Genomic DNA, 17435 nt, shown 5'->3' on the forward strand with positions numbered 1-17435 from the left:
TATTATCATTTAAGAAGTCATACAAGATATCAAATAAATTATTTGTCTTTAATGCACAAGGTTAGAGGTAATATTTGCATTAAGCTTAGAAATGCACAAGGCAGAACTTGTAAGATCAAAGTGCAGACATACCTCAACCAAGAGGCATTTTCTCAAATTTGATTTTACTTACATCTAGTGCATGACGGTCTTACTAAATGACATTATGCGGTCTTCCTCACTTAACAGTTTTAGGTATTTTAGGTTTTCTCTGTGATGCCGCTGTGGCATGGTTAGCTCTTCACACGAACATAACAGAAGCAGGAAGAATATTCATCATAATGATACATTCATTCTGAGTTTATTTAAGAGTAATAACAGCTGAATTGATTTAACTAAATTATTCTCTAAAAGTAATGACAAGCTTAACTACTACAAAAAGCTGTTCATTCCATTTGATACATCACACATATGGACTGTAAAATACATAAAAATGCGTTTGCATACAAAACTTCATTGGCAAACAACTGCCTTTTGGATTATTAACATGATTACTTCTGTCTTCACTTTTTTGGTGTATATATTGAAAACAAAAACAAAAAAAAGTTTCTTGATTCTTTACAACTCAACTCAACTTTATTTATAAAGCCCTTTAAAAACAGCCGTGTCTGAAACAAAATGCTGTACATGCATAACAACACAAAGTCATGTGAAGCTGCAGTTCTTTTAATACATCAATAAGTCATCAAAATATACATTGATATAGCCATCGAAAACACTTTAAATACTTAGCCCTACTTATTATATAGGTATATATATACACATATATGTGTATATATACCTATATAGATATATATCTATATAGATATATAGATATATATCTAGATATATAGATATATAGATATATATCTAGATATATAGATATATAGATATATATCTATATAGATATATAGATATATATAAAATAGGTGTGACCTGATATGTGGTGAAAATGTACTTGCTGGTAAATGAACAGAGCAGCAGAGTCACTGACATGACAGGCCTCTATCATTTCAGCTAATCTCAGGCCAAGATTACAACGCTATAGTAAAAAACAGGCAGACGTGCCATGTACATATCAAAGGATAATCTCAGAAAAACATAATACCTGAGAAACCTATCTTTATAATCTCTATCCCCATTTGTCATCTCACCACTTTTCTGCCTAAGCACATCTGCCGACTGCTTGTCATTCTTCTATTTATAAGTGCCAACATTTAATCTAGCCATAATTTTCCCTTTGCTCAGACCCATCTTTATTATTTTGTAGCTGCAAACCTCATGTTTTGCTGCAATACCCAAGCATGCAAAAAAATGGCCGACCTAACCCTAACCTCCCTTAAAAAAGCTATGCTTTGTCAACACTAAAAGAAAAAGAATGAACTTTATCTTCATTTGGCGTTACTCATCTGCACTCTCATCCACAATATCCTTCACAGTGGAATACAGCTGAACATCCTCACCTACTACGTCCTCAGCCGGTTTGTTCTCTTTTGCTTCTTCATCCTCATTTATGATGACCTGGTCCTCATCTTCGCCCTCTAACATTTCACTGTCCTCTTCGCCATCCTTTTGTCTATTATCTGTTCCCCCTGTATTAATCTCAGCATACTCAGTCTCTGTGGTCTTCTGTTTCTCCTCTGCTACTGTAGAATCCCTTTTTTTCAATGCAAAGAAGTCAATGTTGGAGTACTCTGTCTCTTTTGGCACCATGTCATCATCAGGTACCAACAGCTCAGCAAACTCAGCTTCGCCTTCTGCTGCTTCTACGTCATGGATCCCGTCATTCTCCACCTGTCAGGGATAATGTCAACATGGAATTTCTGACATGATAGAAGCAGGGTCGTTGTTGGGACAATTCGTGAAATTTCGCAGGCATCGGTAAGAAAAAAAGACTGAGGTCATTAAAAAAATAGGATTTTCCTGCTTACCATAAATTTCAAATATCAGTATTTAACACACGAGGTGGAGTACCTCAACAGGGGCATGTTTTAACTTCAGTTAGCTAGTTTTTTTTCCTTTTTTCTGCAAAACCATTGGCAGAATATCAGGACAATTGGAAAGGAATTTCCAATTGAATGTATGTGATAACCAGGATTACTTTTATCAGCCTCGCAGAATAACTGCAATTTAGCTTTTAGTGTTTTTCTGATCAGTTTTGACTCCTCAAAAGTTTGAAAAAGCAGTTTTACAATAGTAGAAAAGAAGCTATGATATTATTGGGAGTTTCTTGAACTTATGACACCGGGTTTCATTTCACTTGCATCGTGTGATAATTTCAAATCAGTCCAAACTCACACTGGCATAAAGGCTCAATACAATAAATAACATGTTCATTGTGATTTGTCAAATCTTTTAGCCCCCAGCAAGGTGATAATGAAAGAAAAAATATTTGTTTGATATTTTAGCAAACTATTAACTCAACATTTAACTGAAATTAAAATAGCTTTGTTTATATAACCAGCAGTAATATAACTACCATTGCAATGGTTTGTGTGGTCACCATCTCCAGGTCTTCAACCAAGTTTCTCGAGCTCTTCTTCCTATTTGTGGGGAGGGATATAAATACACAAGAATAAGTTTAAATTCCAAACGAAGCGATCAAACAACAAGCATTAAAGAATGACAGTAAAACGTGTTGTTTTACTTCATACAATTGTCTACTGATCATTCTTCTGTAATCTATGACTCAAACAGGTGATTAACAATAGTTGGGCAGCTTAAATATTCTTTTTTGTGGTCCTTCCAGTTGCTTTCCATAGTCAGAGTAAAGTATGGAAGTAACTCTGACTAGAAACTCTGACTAATCTTTACATGTCAGGATGTAGCATGTATGACTGTGTGTTGGCCATGTTTTAATCAGCCGATATCACAAACTAGGAACTGATTAAATCTTAGAAGATGAATGGTAAATGATGTACAGAATATAATATATTGAATACTAGGTATGATCTCCAACTGTATTTTTTATGTTTAAAGAAAAGAAAAACAGGAAAAGAGGAGGGAAAATAATCATCATAGCACTTTCGAACTTTGCAAAAGATTGTAAACTGCACCTGTGGCATTTTATCACCAAACAAGTAATAATTGCTGAAAAAAAAATCCCAATCAGAATCCCAGTTGTAAGCACAATTAAGCATTTCGGCTCTTGAAGGGTCGTTAGCCATGTTTTCAGTTGTTCCAGTAAATCTGGAGGAGGACAAAAAGAGAAAAGCCTTCTGGTCATTTAAGTTTATTGCACAGATTAACTGCATAAAACAGAACATTTGGCAAAAACATGAAGCGGTCGCTTTATGAAGAGGAAATATTATGGCTGTAAACAATTACCCTCTTGCTGTTTTTCTTGATGTTTCTGACTTTTGTTGACTGTGGAATTTTTCGTTTCCTCCCCAAGATCATTTCTGCTGCTGACGTTGTCATGGTCTTTCGCAGAAACAGTGGGCGTGGTGGTGACTGTGGGGTTCAACACAGATCATAAAGGATTAATTAGAGTGCCTGTCCAGGAACCAGCTGATGGTGGGTAAAGGAAACCCCTTACTGACACACGCACGCACACACACACACACACACACACACACACACACACACACACACGTCAGGACCTCTAACTGATTGGGACAAGCAGTAATATATTTGATGTAAACTAGTGCCATAATACAGATTAAGTCCTCTGGGATAGTAAGGGATCACTTTAAAGGACATTTGAGAGTGAATGAATAACTGGTTAAAGTATAGATATTGTAGTATTATATAAAGTATAAAAGGAAACAAGAAAATGTGCCCCAGTTCTTAACCAGTTGGGACTTCTGAACTCCATCCAGACATTTGTTGTTGAACATGGAGCACCTTCTATTTAGTTCAAATCTCAGAAGAGGAAAACAGGACACTTGAGTTTCATGTTAGTTCATAGTATGGAACATGAAACAATTTATTAACCTTTGCAGAATAAACCGTTATGTGAAATAGGAATGTACAGTAAATATTACTCACTGTCCGTTTCCGGAGTTTCGGTCTTCTTTGTTGCTGTGCCAACTTTGAAGCTGACCTTACAGATGACCTCAGCATTGTTCTGTTCATCAGTCACTCTGAATTCATATAGTTTAGAGTCTGACAAGTTGAGGTTTTTGATGATGATGCTGCAGTTCTTTTCCACGTCAGACTTCACCAACAACACCCATCCCCTAAACTCAGGGTGCGTGTCTTCATTCTTACTGGTGCTGAATACCGTTTCGTTGCAGTTTTCTGCTGGATTGTACCAAGCTATACTTTTGAGAGTATGACAATTTTCAACAGGACACTTGAAAACAACACAGGTTCCAGCCTGTGCTGTTATGTTTCTTTCATTCAGATGGACAGAGCATTTTGTCTCTGAACAGCTTTTGTTTGTTGACTCTGATGCACCTGAATAGAAACAAACAAAAAGAAATAAACAGGACAGTAGATATTTAGATCATGACAAAACATAACACCTGATCAAGAAAGTCTGTCTGCTTGAAAGTGCCACTACTTTGCTGGCTGCTGTTGTTTGTATCATTACGAGAATCCATAAGCATGATTATTGATTATATGAGGCTAATGGGGCCTTTTACTGCAGACAGTATAAAGATGCAGGACATACATTCAACAATCTATAGACAACAATTTAGTATTATTTTTCACTTCCAAACATGTTTTCTTTTCTACGTTGATTTGTTGCTTTAAATTTGAATTATTATGTATATTTTAAAAGCCATTTAATTCATTATTAATGAAGATTTCAATAAAGACGCCTCCTCTACCTGTTGTAGCACAAAGCAGAGTCATCCAGACCACAGCAAGCATGTTGATTTGATGACATGGAGTGTCGATCTGTTTCCTCACTGGACAAAGTCTTCTTTTGTGACACACAGAAAGAAGTGCGAGAGACACGCAGGAGGTTCTGTGGATGAAACTGGTTCAGAAACGCCTTCACGGTTAACGGCACAGATTTGAATACAGGATGCTGCATGTTCACTGTTACGGTAGCTACATCAATCAAATCTCTGTGCCATCCCAAAATGCCTTGCTTTACACGTTGTGAATAACTATAGTTTGAATCACTCATCTTAAAAAATTAATACTCCAAATCCCACAATGCTCTAATTAAATGCACGCTGCCCGATAAAATAAAAAAATCATGGCAGTAGTGAAGAATTGTTTTTTTGTTTTTTGAATAAATTTTCTCACCTTTTTTTGGTTTGAATATCCTGCTGTTTCCCCTCCCTGACTTCTGTATGGTCTTTCTGCTCTGAACTGACTCTTCCTCTCTTGCTCCTCCTTATGTAACCCTTCCGTCTTTACACTACAGCAAGTTTCCAGGAAGTGTCTCTACACACTACTGCCCTCTCAGACCATTGCACTTAAATCTATATTCTCCTTCAATCACAATCTTTATATTAAGCTATTCATATCCAACTTTACCACCAATGAAGTGTGGAAAAAGTCTTGATTTCCTCAGATATTTTGACATGTGAGAAACTTTTTATGACAGCATTTTTTTTTTACACCTCTAATAAGTCTTAGTTTCAGTTTGTGTGTGTGGTACTGCTAAATAAAGATAGTCATTTGTTAGAAATGTGTTTTATTACTTGTGTATGAAAAATGAACATTTTCAGCATTCAGTTTATAGTGTAAAACCTCTGTAATCTCTGTAATCATGTTAGTTGCTGAGCAAATTATGCATTTAACAGAGCCTAATATGGCAACACCATATTCTCTCAAATAACTTCCTGTTCACACTTTGAGGTAGCAACTATTTATGAACACTCACTAAAAAAAAACTACTCAGATATTGTAAAGTGTGCTAAAAAAGAAAGACTTTCAACGACAATGAAAACCTCATTGGTTTTATCCTATAAATGTTTGTTTTTAAGTTCAAGAGATAGTTCATCGCATAAAATCAAGAGAATTATGGACAACCCTGAACATCCTCTCCATGAGACTGTTATCAGAAAACAGAGTCTCTTCAGTCAAAGGCTTCTTCAGTTTGGATGCAAAACGGACCCCTACAGGAAATCTTTCCTGCCCACAGCCATCAGCATCTATAATAACTCTTTGATTTAATTGAGCTACATCAACATTTAATTTCCCTCTGGGATAAATAAAGTATTTTTGAATTGAATTGAATTGAATTAAAGTTGCTGACTGTGAGTCATGCTGTTTCCTACAACACATTCTTTAAAAGCAGAAGTGATCTATAACTCAAATAGCAACTTTGACAGAAAGAAACTAAAACCTGCAACATTTAATCTGTGTATTGCAATTAAGTTTGTGTAGTATTTATCACTCCTAGAACATTTTTCGGTGCATTCAATGTTGATATATCCATCCATCCATTTTCTATATCTGCTTAGTCCAATTCAGGGTCGCGGTGGGGCTGGAGCCTATCCCAGCTGTCATTGGGCGAGTGGCAGGATACACCCTGAACAGGTCGCCAGTCCATTACAGGGCAACCCAGAGGAAAACAATCACACAACCACGCACGCTCTCACTCACTCCTAGAGACAATTTATAAACACCAATTAACCGAACATGCGTGTCACACATGCACAAGGAGAACATTCAAACTCCACACAGAAAGGCCCCAGGATTCAAACCAGGACCCCTCTTGCTGTTTGGGGACAGTGCTAAACACCACACCACCGGGCAGCCCACTGTCTATATAATTGAGGCTAATATTGTTCATAAGCGTTTGCAGGTATTTAGTCAAAGACCAAAGTATGGGATACATTAAATAATTCTCACCTGATGATGGTATCGGATAAGATGATCTTAAAATGAATCATGCATATGGACTTGAATTGTATACGATCACTGATTTCCAGAAAGTACCGTATGATTAGTGAAAACTGGTCCCCCTTGCCTCAGAGTCTGTAAAAGTTGTCTGACATGGTTTTTTAATTTCATCATTCACAGTGTACAATCAGTCACTCTCACAGTACTTTTCAGAGTCTATGAATCCTCATAAGGTTACATTAGTAGAAGATTGTGTCTTCATCACTTTTACTATTAGCTTCACTCATCAACTCTTCTTTCTTTTTTAGTAATTGGATGTTAACAGTTAGGAATTGTGTCCAAGTCTCTATCCTCACACACCGATGAACTAACATTTCCATTTGTATTTGTATCTGTACAAACATTAGATCGTAAAAAAGGCTTGAACTTTTTTCCATTTGACAGGACAATGTGAGGATGCCTGTCCAACATCTGCAAGTTGAATGGAAATCCAGCACGCATCACAATAAAAAGGCAGAGATTGCTGGAGGTTATTGCTGCCAAAGGAAGTTTTGCCACTAATTAAACACAATTGTTCACTCCCTCTTTCTGCAAACACCATGCAGTCTTTATATTTAATACGAGGATTGAGTCCGGCAAGGTTTAGTGTGGGCTATTCTTGCGTATTCTTGTGTTGATGCAGCTGCTGATTCTTTAGATTCTTTAGATTTACTCTACTGTGCTTGTGCTTCTTCAAAAATTAAAGAAGGAAAGCAGATTGTCCAGTGCAGCTACTGGCTGTATTTTTCACTTGTGCTTCTTTGTTATTTTTCACAATATGTCCTCTCTGTGATTCACTCTCGTCTTTGGTCTCCTTTTGGCTCAACCAAGCGTTTAACCAATCAGTATGTAAGGTATAGGGTTGAGTAATCTCATGGGACTATGCATTTTAAGTCGTTTAGATGATGGTTCTTATTGCGTACCACTAATCCTTCACTCTGTATTTGCTGAAAATGTCACAGATGTGATATGTACAGGCTTCCGCGAACCCTGCATTGTTAGCTCAGGCATACTGTGTTTAAATTTCTCGCTTTAATTATTATCATAATAAACTAGTTCTCTAATATGTGCATTATAAGTAGATGTGTGAAAATGTTCAGGCATTTCAAAATACTTTAAAGGTTTACAAAAAGCTGAATGTGTCAGAAAGTATTTACAATGGTGTTGTTAATAAATGTCAATCAGTTTATAACATCTGATGAGAGGAACCATCCTTAGGCATCTGCACAATGCGACAGTCTTACAAGCTCATCCTTTAACTCGTTCACAGTGGAGTACACCGCCTCCTCTGCCCCCTCTTCCTCTTCTGAGACACAGTGGTGTGTGTCTTCATCCTCCTTTTCCTTGTCCTCCAACATTCCACATTCCTCTCCGTCATCATCTTCTCTTTCCTCTTTTGCTTGTGTCTTAATTTCAGCATATTCTGTTACTGTGTTCTCTCGCTCTCTTGCTGCCTCCCTGGGACTCTTACTTTTCAAGAGTGAGAAATCAACGTTGGCGTACACAACTTCCTCTGCCCCCAAATTCAGTTCAGGAACTGCTTTCTCTGTTACCACAGCTCCATTCTCAGCTCCCTCTTGGGCACGGGTGTGATGATCTTCTACTACTTGACCATCACTGATCTGTCAGGTTTAAAGAAAAAAAAGACATGAGCCATGCAAAAGCTGCAGCAACCCAACGCAAAGCATGTCATTCATAAAATATCTGTGGGATATTCATTGACACGACTCAACTACTCTTTTGAGTTCCAACTATTGTCTGAATTTCTGCTGGTGAGTTTTTGTATGGCTTGAAAATGAACTTGTAGCAAGGTTTGCACACTCTCAGTGAAATGATTTCATGCATGAAATGAATGTTGCAGAGAAGAAAATCGCTAAAGTAGTGCTTTCATTTACTGATTTCATCTCATACATCACCACCAGTGACAAATTCATCAGCTGCTGGGCAACAAGAAGTCCAACAATGGCTAATTAAGGTAATGCAGGTGAACTAAGCACCCTTCAAAACTTGACTCTTCTCACCTGGTGCTGCAGTTCTTCCGACTATTCAAACTCTATTCAAACTTTACTGCCTCCCTGGTGTTGTGTATTTAACTTCTATTAGGTTCAGTTAGGAATATTTTACTAATTTACTAATCTATCCTGAATGGGAAATCCAGTTGGACAGCCTTCCTAGTACACTTAATATCTTAGATTTTTTTAGAAATTATCAGCACTTTTGAGCACAGCAACAACATGTCAGTGACAGAAGATTATATCTAATTTCCATGTGCTGCATTATGGTTTGTGATGAGAGAGAATTTGTTGTCCCAACAGATTTCTCGCTGTTTAGACTCCATGAAAAACCTCTGAAAGGGCAAATCCTTCTTTCCCATTTCATTATATGATCATTTGTTGATTATGGCAGGTTCCTTGTTTATGACAAAGCAAAGCGGTAAAACCAGATTGACACATCTAATAAACCCAGAGGTCTCCAAAATATGCAAAAGTGCTGCAGTGCACAATTATGAAGTAGTAAAAACAATGACTAAACATACAGACATTAAACATTTAATCCATGAGACCTGAAGTATCTTCTACAAAGGTTTTAATAAGTTAATGCTAAAGATATTAAGGCATGAAACAATTTTCTAGAAATATATCAAATAATTGATGAATAATGACAACTACCGCTGGATCATCCTGACCGGTCACCATCTCCAGGGTCTCATCCAAATTTCCATGGCTCCTCTGTTTTTTCCTGCAGAGAGATTTTTCATACAGCAACAATTTTAAATGTACTGTATGTTTATATATTATACACATGTATGTTTTTGTTTTTTTTTAAGAAAAATGGTGTACCTGGAGCATTTCATGGCCAAACAACAAATGATAGCTGTAAGGACTACGCCAACTAAAAAGGCAATGATGATTTCCAGCCAGGAAAGGGTTCCTAAAAGATTTTTGGATCGATGACCTACCAGTAGAACCAAAAGAAAAATGTTACGACCTGTGTAGTTTGAAATAACTTAAATGCAGCAGCTTTGTTGCCTGATGACAATGGTCACAGTGAGAAATGAGCCAATGAACACGTCAAAGCAGCGGCTAAAAGAAGCGGAAGTTTTCTAGTCAAGAACATGTACCTTCTTTTTCAAGTAAGACTTGCTGAGTGATGAGATTTTCTTTTGCTTCACCATTTTCATTGCTGCTGATACATTCAACAGTGATGTTGTTACGGGGTTTTACATTTAGGGTGACACTGCTGTTGACAGTGTGATATGAAACCATAGTAATGGCAGAGTACTCCGTGTAATCCTTCAGCAGTGGCCATTTGATGGTGGGTAAAGGAGACCCCTGGCTGATGCACACACAGGTCAGGATCTCTGCCTTAAGCACACATCCAGAACCCTTTAAGATCTTTGAAAACCCTATGAACACACAACAGTCACAAGAAATATAAGGTAAATGGGGTGTGAGTATGAATGTAAGTATGAATATATTCAAAATGTCTTTTCCAAGCTTTAAACTAAAAAAAATCCAGCGTTTGTAAGATACATAATACTTTATCACTTAGATATTTACACAAATACATGAAAACACAGATAATTACAGCTTTTTTATTTATATATCATAGTAATATAATGAGAAAAAGATAAATGATCAAAAACACAATGTAAGGAAAAGTATGAAATGAATGTGCTGAATGCTTTCTTCTGTTAAAACAGGAACTCTCAACTCATACTGCTCCATACAATGATGCAACTTCCTCTTTTAACAGTCTATTTTTGACCCACGTCTGCTTAAAAAGCAGAACACAAACTACAGTTTGGTGCACTGTCTGCTACAGTGTTTTTGAACTACTGGCATTCAAGCACATCAAAGTATGAACATCTAAGCTAAAAAATGTAAACGAGAACTAACAAATACTTTAATGGCATGACAAATATTTGTCATGTAAAGTGTTATGATGGGTCTTACACGGGATGAATTTTAATGCTCTGAAAAAAGAAAATCTTACAGTAGTGAAAGTATCAAGTACAATGTACTTACATATCACCGTTACACTGATTTCCTCTGTCATGGTGTTGTTCAGATGTTCTGCTGTACAGACATAAAGTCCAGAATCTTCAGCTGTCACATTAGAGATGGAAAAATAGCCTCTCTCTTCCTGCAGGTAGGTGGCGGTGTCGTTACGCTTGGCGGTTAATGTATTACCCTCTGGGTAAGTTACTGTTTGAAATTTAGTCCAGCTGATTTTGGATGGAGGGAAGCTGTCAACACTGCAGGTCAGATTTAGGACATCTCCCTCCTTTACAGTTGTGTTGCCAGTGATCTGAGGTTTTCTTGTATCTGTGGAGCACATTTTAAACAAAAGGAATATTTGAACTCAAGATAAAAGATGATTAAAATCACACATTGAGATTTCACGGTGTATATTTGAAGGTGTAGAAAGTTTGCTTTGTTATTCAGCATGAACTAAGAGTGCTTATTTAGGCTGTTTTCTGCTGTAAACAGACTCAGCAACCTGATTAAACATCCATCCATACATCCATTATCTATACCGCTGAATCCGTCGGTCGGGTCGCGGGGGGGCTGGAGCCTATCCCAGTCAATGGGCGAGAGGCGGGGTACACCCTGGACAGGCCGCCAGTCCATCACAGCTGATTAAACATATTTTGTAAAATGTATTTCCGAGAACAACTGTACTTACATATCACTGTTATGTTGATTCCTTCTGTCATGGTGTTGTTCAGATATTCTGCTGTACAGACATAAAGTCCAGAATCTTCAGTTGTCACATTAGAGATGGAAAAATAGCCTCTCTCTTCCTGCAGGTAGGTGGTGGTGTCGTTACGCTTGTCGGTTAATGTATTACCCTCTGGGTAAGTTACTGTTTGAAATTTAGTCCAGCTGATTTTGGATGGAGGGAAGCTGTCAACACTGCAGGTCAGATTTAAGACATCTCCCTCCTTTACAGTTGTGTTGCCAGTGATCTGAGGTTTTCTTGTATCTGTGGAGCACATTTTAAACAAAAGGAATATTTGAACTCAGGATAAAAGATGATTAAAATCACACATTGAGATTTCACAGTGTATATTTGAAGGTGTAGAAAGTTTGCTTTGTTATTCAGCATGAACTAAGAGTGCTTATTTAGGCTGTTTTCTGCTGTAAACAGACTCAGCAACCTGATTAAACATATTTTGGAAAATTTATGTCCGAGAACAACTGTACTTACATATCACAGTTATGTTGATTCCTTCTGTCATGGTGTTGTTGAGATATTCTGCTGTACAGACATAAAGTCCAGAATCTTCAGCTGTCACATTAGAGATGGAAAAAGAGCCTCTCTCTTCCTGCAGGTAGGTGGCGGTGTCGTTACGCTTGTCATTTAACGTATCACCCTCTGGATTAGTTACTGTTTGAAATTTAGTCCAGCTGATTTTGGATGGAGGGGAGCTGTCAACACTGCAGGTCAGATTTAGGACATCTCCCTCCTTTACAGTTGTGTTGCCTGTGATCTGAGGTTTTCTTGTATCTGTGGAGCACATTTTAAACAAAAGGAATATTTGAACTCAGGATAAAAGATGATTAAAATCACACATTGAGATTTCACAGTGTATATTTGAAGGTGTAGAAAGTTTACTTTGCTTTGTTATTCAGCATGAACTAAGGGTGCTTATTTAGGCTGTTTTCTGCTGTAAACAGACTCAGCAACCTGATTAAACATATTTTGGAAAATTTATGTCCGAGAACAACTGTACTTACATATCACTGTTATGTTGATTCCTTCTGTCATGGTGTTGTTGAGATATTCTGCTGTACAGACATAAAGTCCAGAATCTTCAGCTGTCACATTAGAGATGGAAAAAGAGCCTCTCTCTTCCTGCAGGTAGGTGCCGGTGTCGTTACGCTTGTCAGTTAACGTATCACCCTCTGGATAAGTTACTGCTTGAAGTTTACTCCAGCTGATTTTGGATGGAGGGAAGCTGTCAACACTGCAGGTCAGATTTAGGACATCTCCCTCCTTTACAGTTCTATTGCCAGTGATTTTAACTTCCCTCATATCTAGAAGACAAAAGGAACAATCATATGACTGCAAAGCTTCAAAGAAAATTCTGCCAACTCTGCAGAAGTTTCTTAAAGTGGTAAAATTCAATAAAATTAGGAAAATCAAACTTCGGTAAAGTAAAGCACTCACAGTTCACATTCAGAGTCACAGTCTCCTCCGTAGTTGTGTCACCTGCAAAGTTAATCTTACAGGTGACATTGGTGTTGTGGTGTTCAGCTGAAGGGTTAAAGGTCAGAGATGAGCTGTGGCTGCGTGTGAAAGCAGTCAGATCACTGGTCTCAGCAGAGATATTTTGTGTGATGGCAGAGTCCTTCTCTCCTGCTCCTCTCCACATCCATGTGATTGCAGGTGTAGATCCAGAGCAGAGACCAGGAGCAGTGCAGGTCAGTGTGGTCTGCTCTCCCTCTGTCAGTGGAGGAACCATCAGAGTGGGTTTCTGATTTAGACCTGAAAGAAACACAGTGTATTAACTCAAATTAATTTGGGCTCAAAGGATTCGATATTTTGTTTCATATACCAATGCAGAAATAGATAAACAGTTATCATCAAATAACAAAAAAAGCCTCTTTTGTCTTCTAAACTCTTATTTATGGAATGAGGTCAGAGAAAAGATAATAGAGGTAATCTTAAAGTCTCAAAACAGAAATAATAATAAGTCTGTGTTTAAAACCTCTAAACCAAACATGACTGATTTAAACAATCACAAAGGGAATAAAATTAGGATTGTAAATCATTGGAAAATTAGCATTGTTCTCTGCTTTCAAAGGCTGGTGCGTATCAGTTCAAATGAATTCAGGCAGAAGTCGTTTAAACCAAAGTAAACTGCTTACATATGAAATCACAAACACACACTGAAAATATGAAATATTTCTTTCTCCCTTCAGCTTAAGAATAAGATACTGGCATTGTTAAATTGTGCACATAACTGCAGGATACACCTGCCATGGATCAGCTGAGATGCAGGGGCCAGCATGATGTTAGCAGGGTAGGGGAAACCCACAGTCACAGTGATTCATCATGTATGTGCTGATCCAAGCTGTTTACTGTAAAAGTTTGAAAAACTACTCTATGAAAAATAAGATGGGTGAGGGTTGTAATTCTCATCACTATCACTGGGCTTCTGCATTAAATAAATCTACTGCAGTTACTTCTGAAACCTTTGGTTGTCAAAACCGTTGCAGTAAATATTTTGTACTTCACAGAATTTACCCATGGTGTCCAACTTCTGTAAGTACTTGTGCATGGCTGATATGGGACTTTAAGTGAGTCCCATATCAAGCCAAACTCTAATTCTTTGAGCTGGTGTTTTACCAGGTCTGTGGTGAGGGCACATTTCAGTTTCGCTATTATGTCTTACTAATACTAGAAAATATAGCATATAACATCGCTTCATTACCACATTTGTAATTCTAAACAATGAAAAAAGGTTCAAAAGTGAAATATGCTGCTGTCACACACCTGTTCATGATCATCCTTCTGTACAGATATTTATTTATATGAATGCCAATTTGTATGACTGAGAATATTCAGGTGTTACTTTGGGTGTTGCGTACCCAAAGAACTGTGGAACTGCATCGTATTTTTTTCATAATAGATGAAAACATTAAAGTTCCTTATTTTAGCATTTAGAGATCCGACCACATCACATCATGGAAGCAACTTTGATACTTCTGCGTCATTTCACACTGGAATATTCCCAAGCAAAAATGACCAATTGACCAGACCCAGGATTTTATCAGGAGCTTCTGTGTTTGATATCTGCCTTAAAGGTCAGCAACAATTATCTCATCCCATTCATTTAAGATCACAAAATATGTTTAACTACAACTATGTTGTAGCTTTTCATAAGTTTGACGGATACAGTTGTTATTGGAGTGAAAGTGAAACCGTCTGTTATTCAAATCAGTTTGCTTCCAAGTCCAGTCATTACCTCTGAGCTGATACGATCCAGAATCACACTCCTTGAGATTACTAATAGGGAACTGCCCACAGCGGTCAACAAAGGCTCTCTTTATTGAGACTCTCAAAACCAAAACATACAATACTGAAGAGCTTTGTGGCACATTTTACATTAGTTTTTTCCTACCTTTGACTGAGACAGCTGCTCTTGGATGATATTTAAATCCATCTTCTGCTTCATAAAAGAGACCATTAACTCTGAGCTGATAGGATCCAGAGTCAGACTGCTTGAGATCAGTGATCATGATGCTGCAGTTCCTCTGACTCACATCAGGCTCCAGAAGTGACACCCGTCCTTCGAACTCAGACTGAACTTTTTTGGTTTTCTTGTTGGTGTGAAATATTATGTCAGAATCGCCACATCTCTGTTTAAAAGGTTCACATTTGAACCAGACTAAATGTTTAGGTGTGAAACGATAAGCAGTTGTGAAAGAACACGGTATCACAACACAGAGTCCAGCCTCTGCTGTTATTTCTCTTTCATTGAGAGTGATACAGAATCCAGATTGACAGTATTGTTTCCCCCAGAATGCTGAACCTGTTAATGAAAAGGAGAGACATGAATAAAAGTAAAAGGATTAATACGAATAAAAGGTAATATTAACTAAAACATCAAACAGCTCAACCAATTCAATATAAACACTTTCAAAGATGTATGTTTTAAGATTTGTCTTAAAAAATTACTCCAACAGGGAGCTGGTTCAATGGGAGAGGGGCTGGAAAACTTTGAAATGTTCTTGGTACCACTTTGGCAGATCAGCATTTTCGGAAGAAAGAGCTCTTAAGGGGTAAAAGGGAACGATAAAATCTTTCAAAAAAGCTGGACCTTTGCCATTAAGGGCTTTGTACGTCATTAGGATTTTAAATTCTTAACCTGTGCAGGGAATCAGTGCAAAGAAGCTAACATAGGAGAGATGTGATTTCTATTGGCAGCACCAGTCAGTACTCTGGCAGCAGCATTTTGTATCAACTGAAGAATTTTAAGGGAGCTGTTTAGGCATCGTGTAAATATGGCATTACAGTAGTCCAGCCTAGATGTGAATAATGTGACAACTTCTGTCTTAAAGGTGCTACTTTATAGTGTTATACTACACAGCACAGCATTCAGAACATCTATTAAACAACAAGAAAAGGTGGCAAACAAGCTTGTATTGGATATTAAATTCAGAGTGAGAACAAATACATGTCTTCTGAAAATATGAATGGAAAATACAGTCTCAAATGTAAACACGTATAGTGTGTCTAATTTACAAAAACATTTCTAATTAACAAAGAAAATGCAAACAGTACCTGAGTAGGCATTGCTGCCTCTTACAGAGAAAAACACAGCGGCCCAGATGAGAACGAGCATCTTTATTTGAAGCTGGGACAAACTTTAGTGCAGCAGATGCAATGAAAAGGAAAAAAAAGAAAAAGATTAATTGGAAAGTCCAAACTTTACATCACACATACGAAACAGGATGTTGCACATTTACGTAGTCCGCTGTTACATAATGAGCACACCATACCTAAATGTGTGAGTGGGCTCACTTTTGGCTCACTTTTTTACATATCTGTTGATTCAAAATTAATACATTTTCTTTGCCTGCACAATCTTTACAACTCAACAACACCACCAAGATAAAAAAATATTATAGAAAAAGATCTCTCATATTCCAAGATTAGCTTTAGGCCTCCTCTATCATTTAATGAACATAGCAACGACGGCAAATACAAATCTCAACATATCAGCTCACCCCTCTTCATCCACTCAGTCGACAATGTGCTAAATAAATGGGATGAAAATTTCAGTTCAGAATAGGATAGAAGTTAAATGTTGTTTACCTCTTCTAGCTGGTCCCCCTTGTCTCACTCACAGATTTACTTCTATGAAGTTTCTCTTCCTCTGCACTATTTTCTATTTCTTCCCTCTTTATGCAACATCAAGATTTCAGGAAGCTAGTCAGCACACTGCAGAGAATGCTGCTGTTCTGTTGAGACAGACTCAAGTTATAATCCCTAAATATCCCACCACAGTGTGTTCATTATATATTTGATTTAATGTAACATTTATCCTTTAATATTAGAAGAAGAAATAAAAACAACCTTTGTTGTTTAGGTTTTTTTTTCTAAATGTCCCGTGACTGGGATAATGTGCAACTATCTCCCGGACTGACATGTCATTCTCTGCACTGTTCATGTGTTTTCTATGTGATGTTCTTCAATGTGACTGTGAGTAATAGGCCTATCAAGCGTATCCTTTTTTTTTGTAAATCACAGTGCACATATCATACAATATTTTTCTATTGCTGGTTGATCTCTGCATGTTTAAAATTCATTGATAGAAACATTAACTTGGCTTGACTTAAAATGGATGAAGTGCTTTAAATTGGTTAATATTCTAACAGAAACCATTTGGTTTCACCATTTCCTTATTTCCACAGGATGCAGCCTCTTGTGAGCCACTTCTGCATATTTGTGTTATTTAACGATTTACAGTGTGCTATGAAAATCTCAGCAAAGTAACTCAGAGTTTCAACCTTCATGCGTTTCTTCATATTTGAGACAGTGGAAACAAATGTATGACATCTTTACTTATAAATGCCCCTCCCCCACAAAACTTCTACGATTAAAACTCA

General features: G+C 37.3%; 2 protein-coding genes across 3 annotated transcripts; both read right to left on the minus strand.

Moving 5' to 3' along the window:
• Nucleotides 1-340: 340 nt before the first annotated feature.
• Nucleotides 341-5429, minus strand: LOC142380317 (uncharacterized). 2 transcript variants are annotated; one of them, XM_075466073.1, is made up of 7 exons: nucleotides 5224-5429; nucleotides 4797-4936; nucleotides 4009-4419; nucleotides 3346-3471; nucleotides 3075-3207; nucleotides 2498-2561; nucleotides 341-1812 (listed from the first exon to the last, which is right to left on the minus strand). In XM_075466073.1, the coding sequence occupies exons 2-7, from the start codon at nucleotides 4837-4839 to the stop codon at nucleotides 1420-1422; spliced, it is 1170 nt and encodes a 389-aa protein (XP_075322188.1). In that variant the 5' UTR covers nucleotides 4840-4936; nucleotides 5224-5429; the 3' UTR covers nucleotides 341-1419. The 2 variants fall into 2 exon arrangements, with proteins under 2 accessions (XP_075322188.1, XP_075322187.1); XM_075466072.1 differs by having other exon boundaries at nucleotides 4797-4948.
• A 1486-nt stretch (nucleotides 5430-6915) lies between these two features.
• Nucleotides 6916-16717, minus strand: LOC142380318 (sialoadhesin-like). The gene is made up of 12 exons (XM_075466074.1): nucleotides 16642-16717; nucleotides 16108-16190; nucleotides 14945-15355; nucleotides 12988-13305; nucleotides 12555-12854; nucleotides 12025-12324; nucleotides 11500-11799; nucleotides 10839-11138; nucleotides 9932-10216; nucleotides 9651-9765; nucleotides 9480-9549; nucleotides 6916-8432 (listed from the first exon to the last, which is right to left on the minus strand). Exons 2-12 carry the CDS (start codon nucleotides 16166-16168, stop codon nucleotides 8025-8027), a joined length of 2868 nt encoding a protein of 955 aa, XP_075322189.1. The 5' UTR covers nucleotides 16169-16190; nucleotides 16642-16717; the 3' UTR covers nucleotides 6916-8024.
• Between the last annotated feature and the right edge of the window lie 718 nt (nucleotides 16718-17435).

The sequence above is a fragment of the Odontesthes bonariensis genome, chromosome 5 (assembly GCF_027942865.1).
Source record: "Odontesthes bonariensis isolate fOdoBon6 chromosome 5, fOdoBon6.hap1, whole genome shotgun sequence".
In the NCBI taxonomy this organism is placed as follows: Eukaryota; Metazoa; Chordata; class Actinopteri; order Atheriniformes; family Atherinopsidae; genus Odontesthes; species Odontesthes bonariensis.

Bases quoted from the DNA above. Each gene is read 5' to 3' on its own strand.
- LOC142380317 (XM_075466073.1), bottom strand. From the start codon at position 4,839: ATGCTTGCTGTGGTCTGGATGACTCTGCTTTGTGCTACAACAG. The intron at 3,208-3,345 runs GTAATTGTTTAC...GTCCTCCTCCAG, and splicing joins TCAAGAAAAACAGCAAGAGG to ATTTACTGGAACAACTGAAA. The intron at 1,813-2,497 runs GTAGTTATATTA...TATCCCTGACAG, and splicing joins CCACACAAACCATTGCAATG to GTGGAGAATGACGGGATCCA.
- LOC142380318 (XM_075466074.1), bottom strand. From the start codon at position 16,168: ATGCTCGTTCTCATCTGGGCCGCTGTGTTTTTCTCTGTAAGAGGCAGC. The intron at 12,325-12,554 runs GTAAGTACAGTT...TGTGCTCCACAG, and splicing joins AATCAACATAACAGTGATAT to ATACAAGAAAACCTCAGATC. The intron at 9,766-9,931 runs GTACATGTTCTT...TTCTACTGGTAG, and splicing joins AGTCTTACTTGAAAAAGAAG to GTCATCGATCCAAAAATCTT.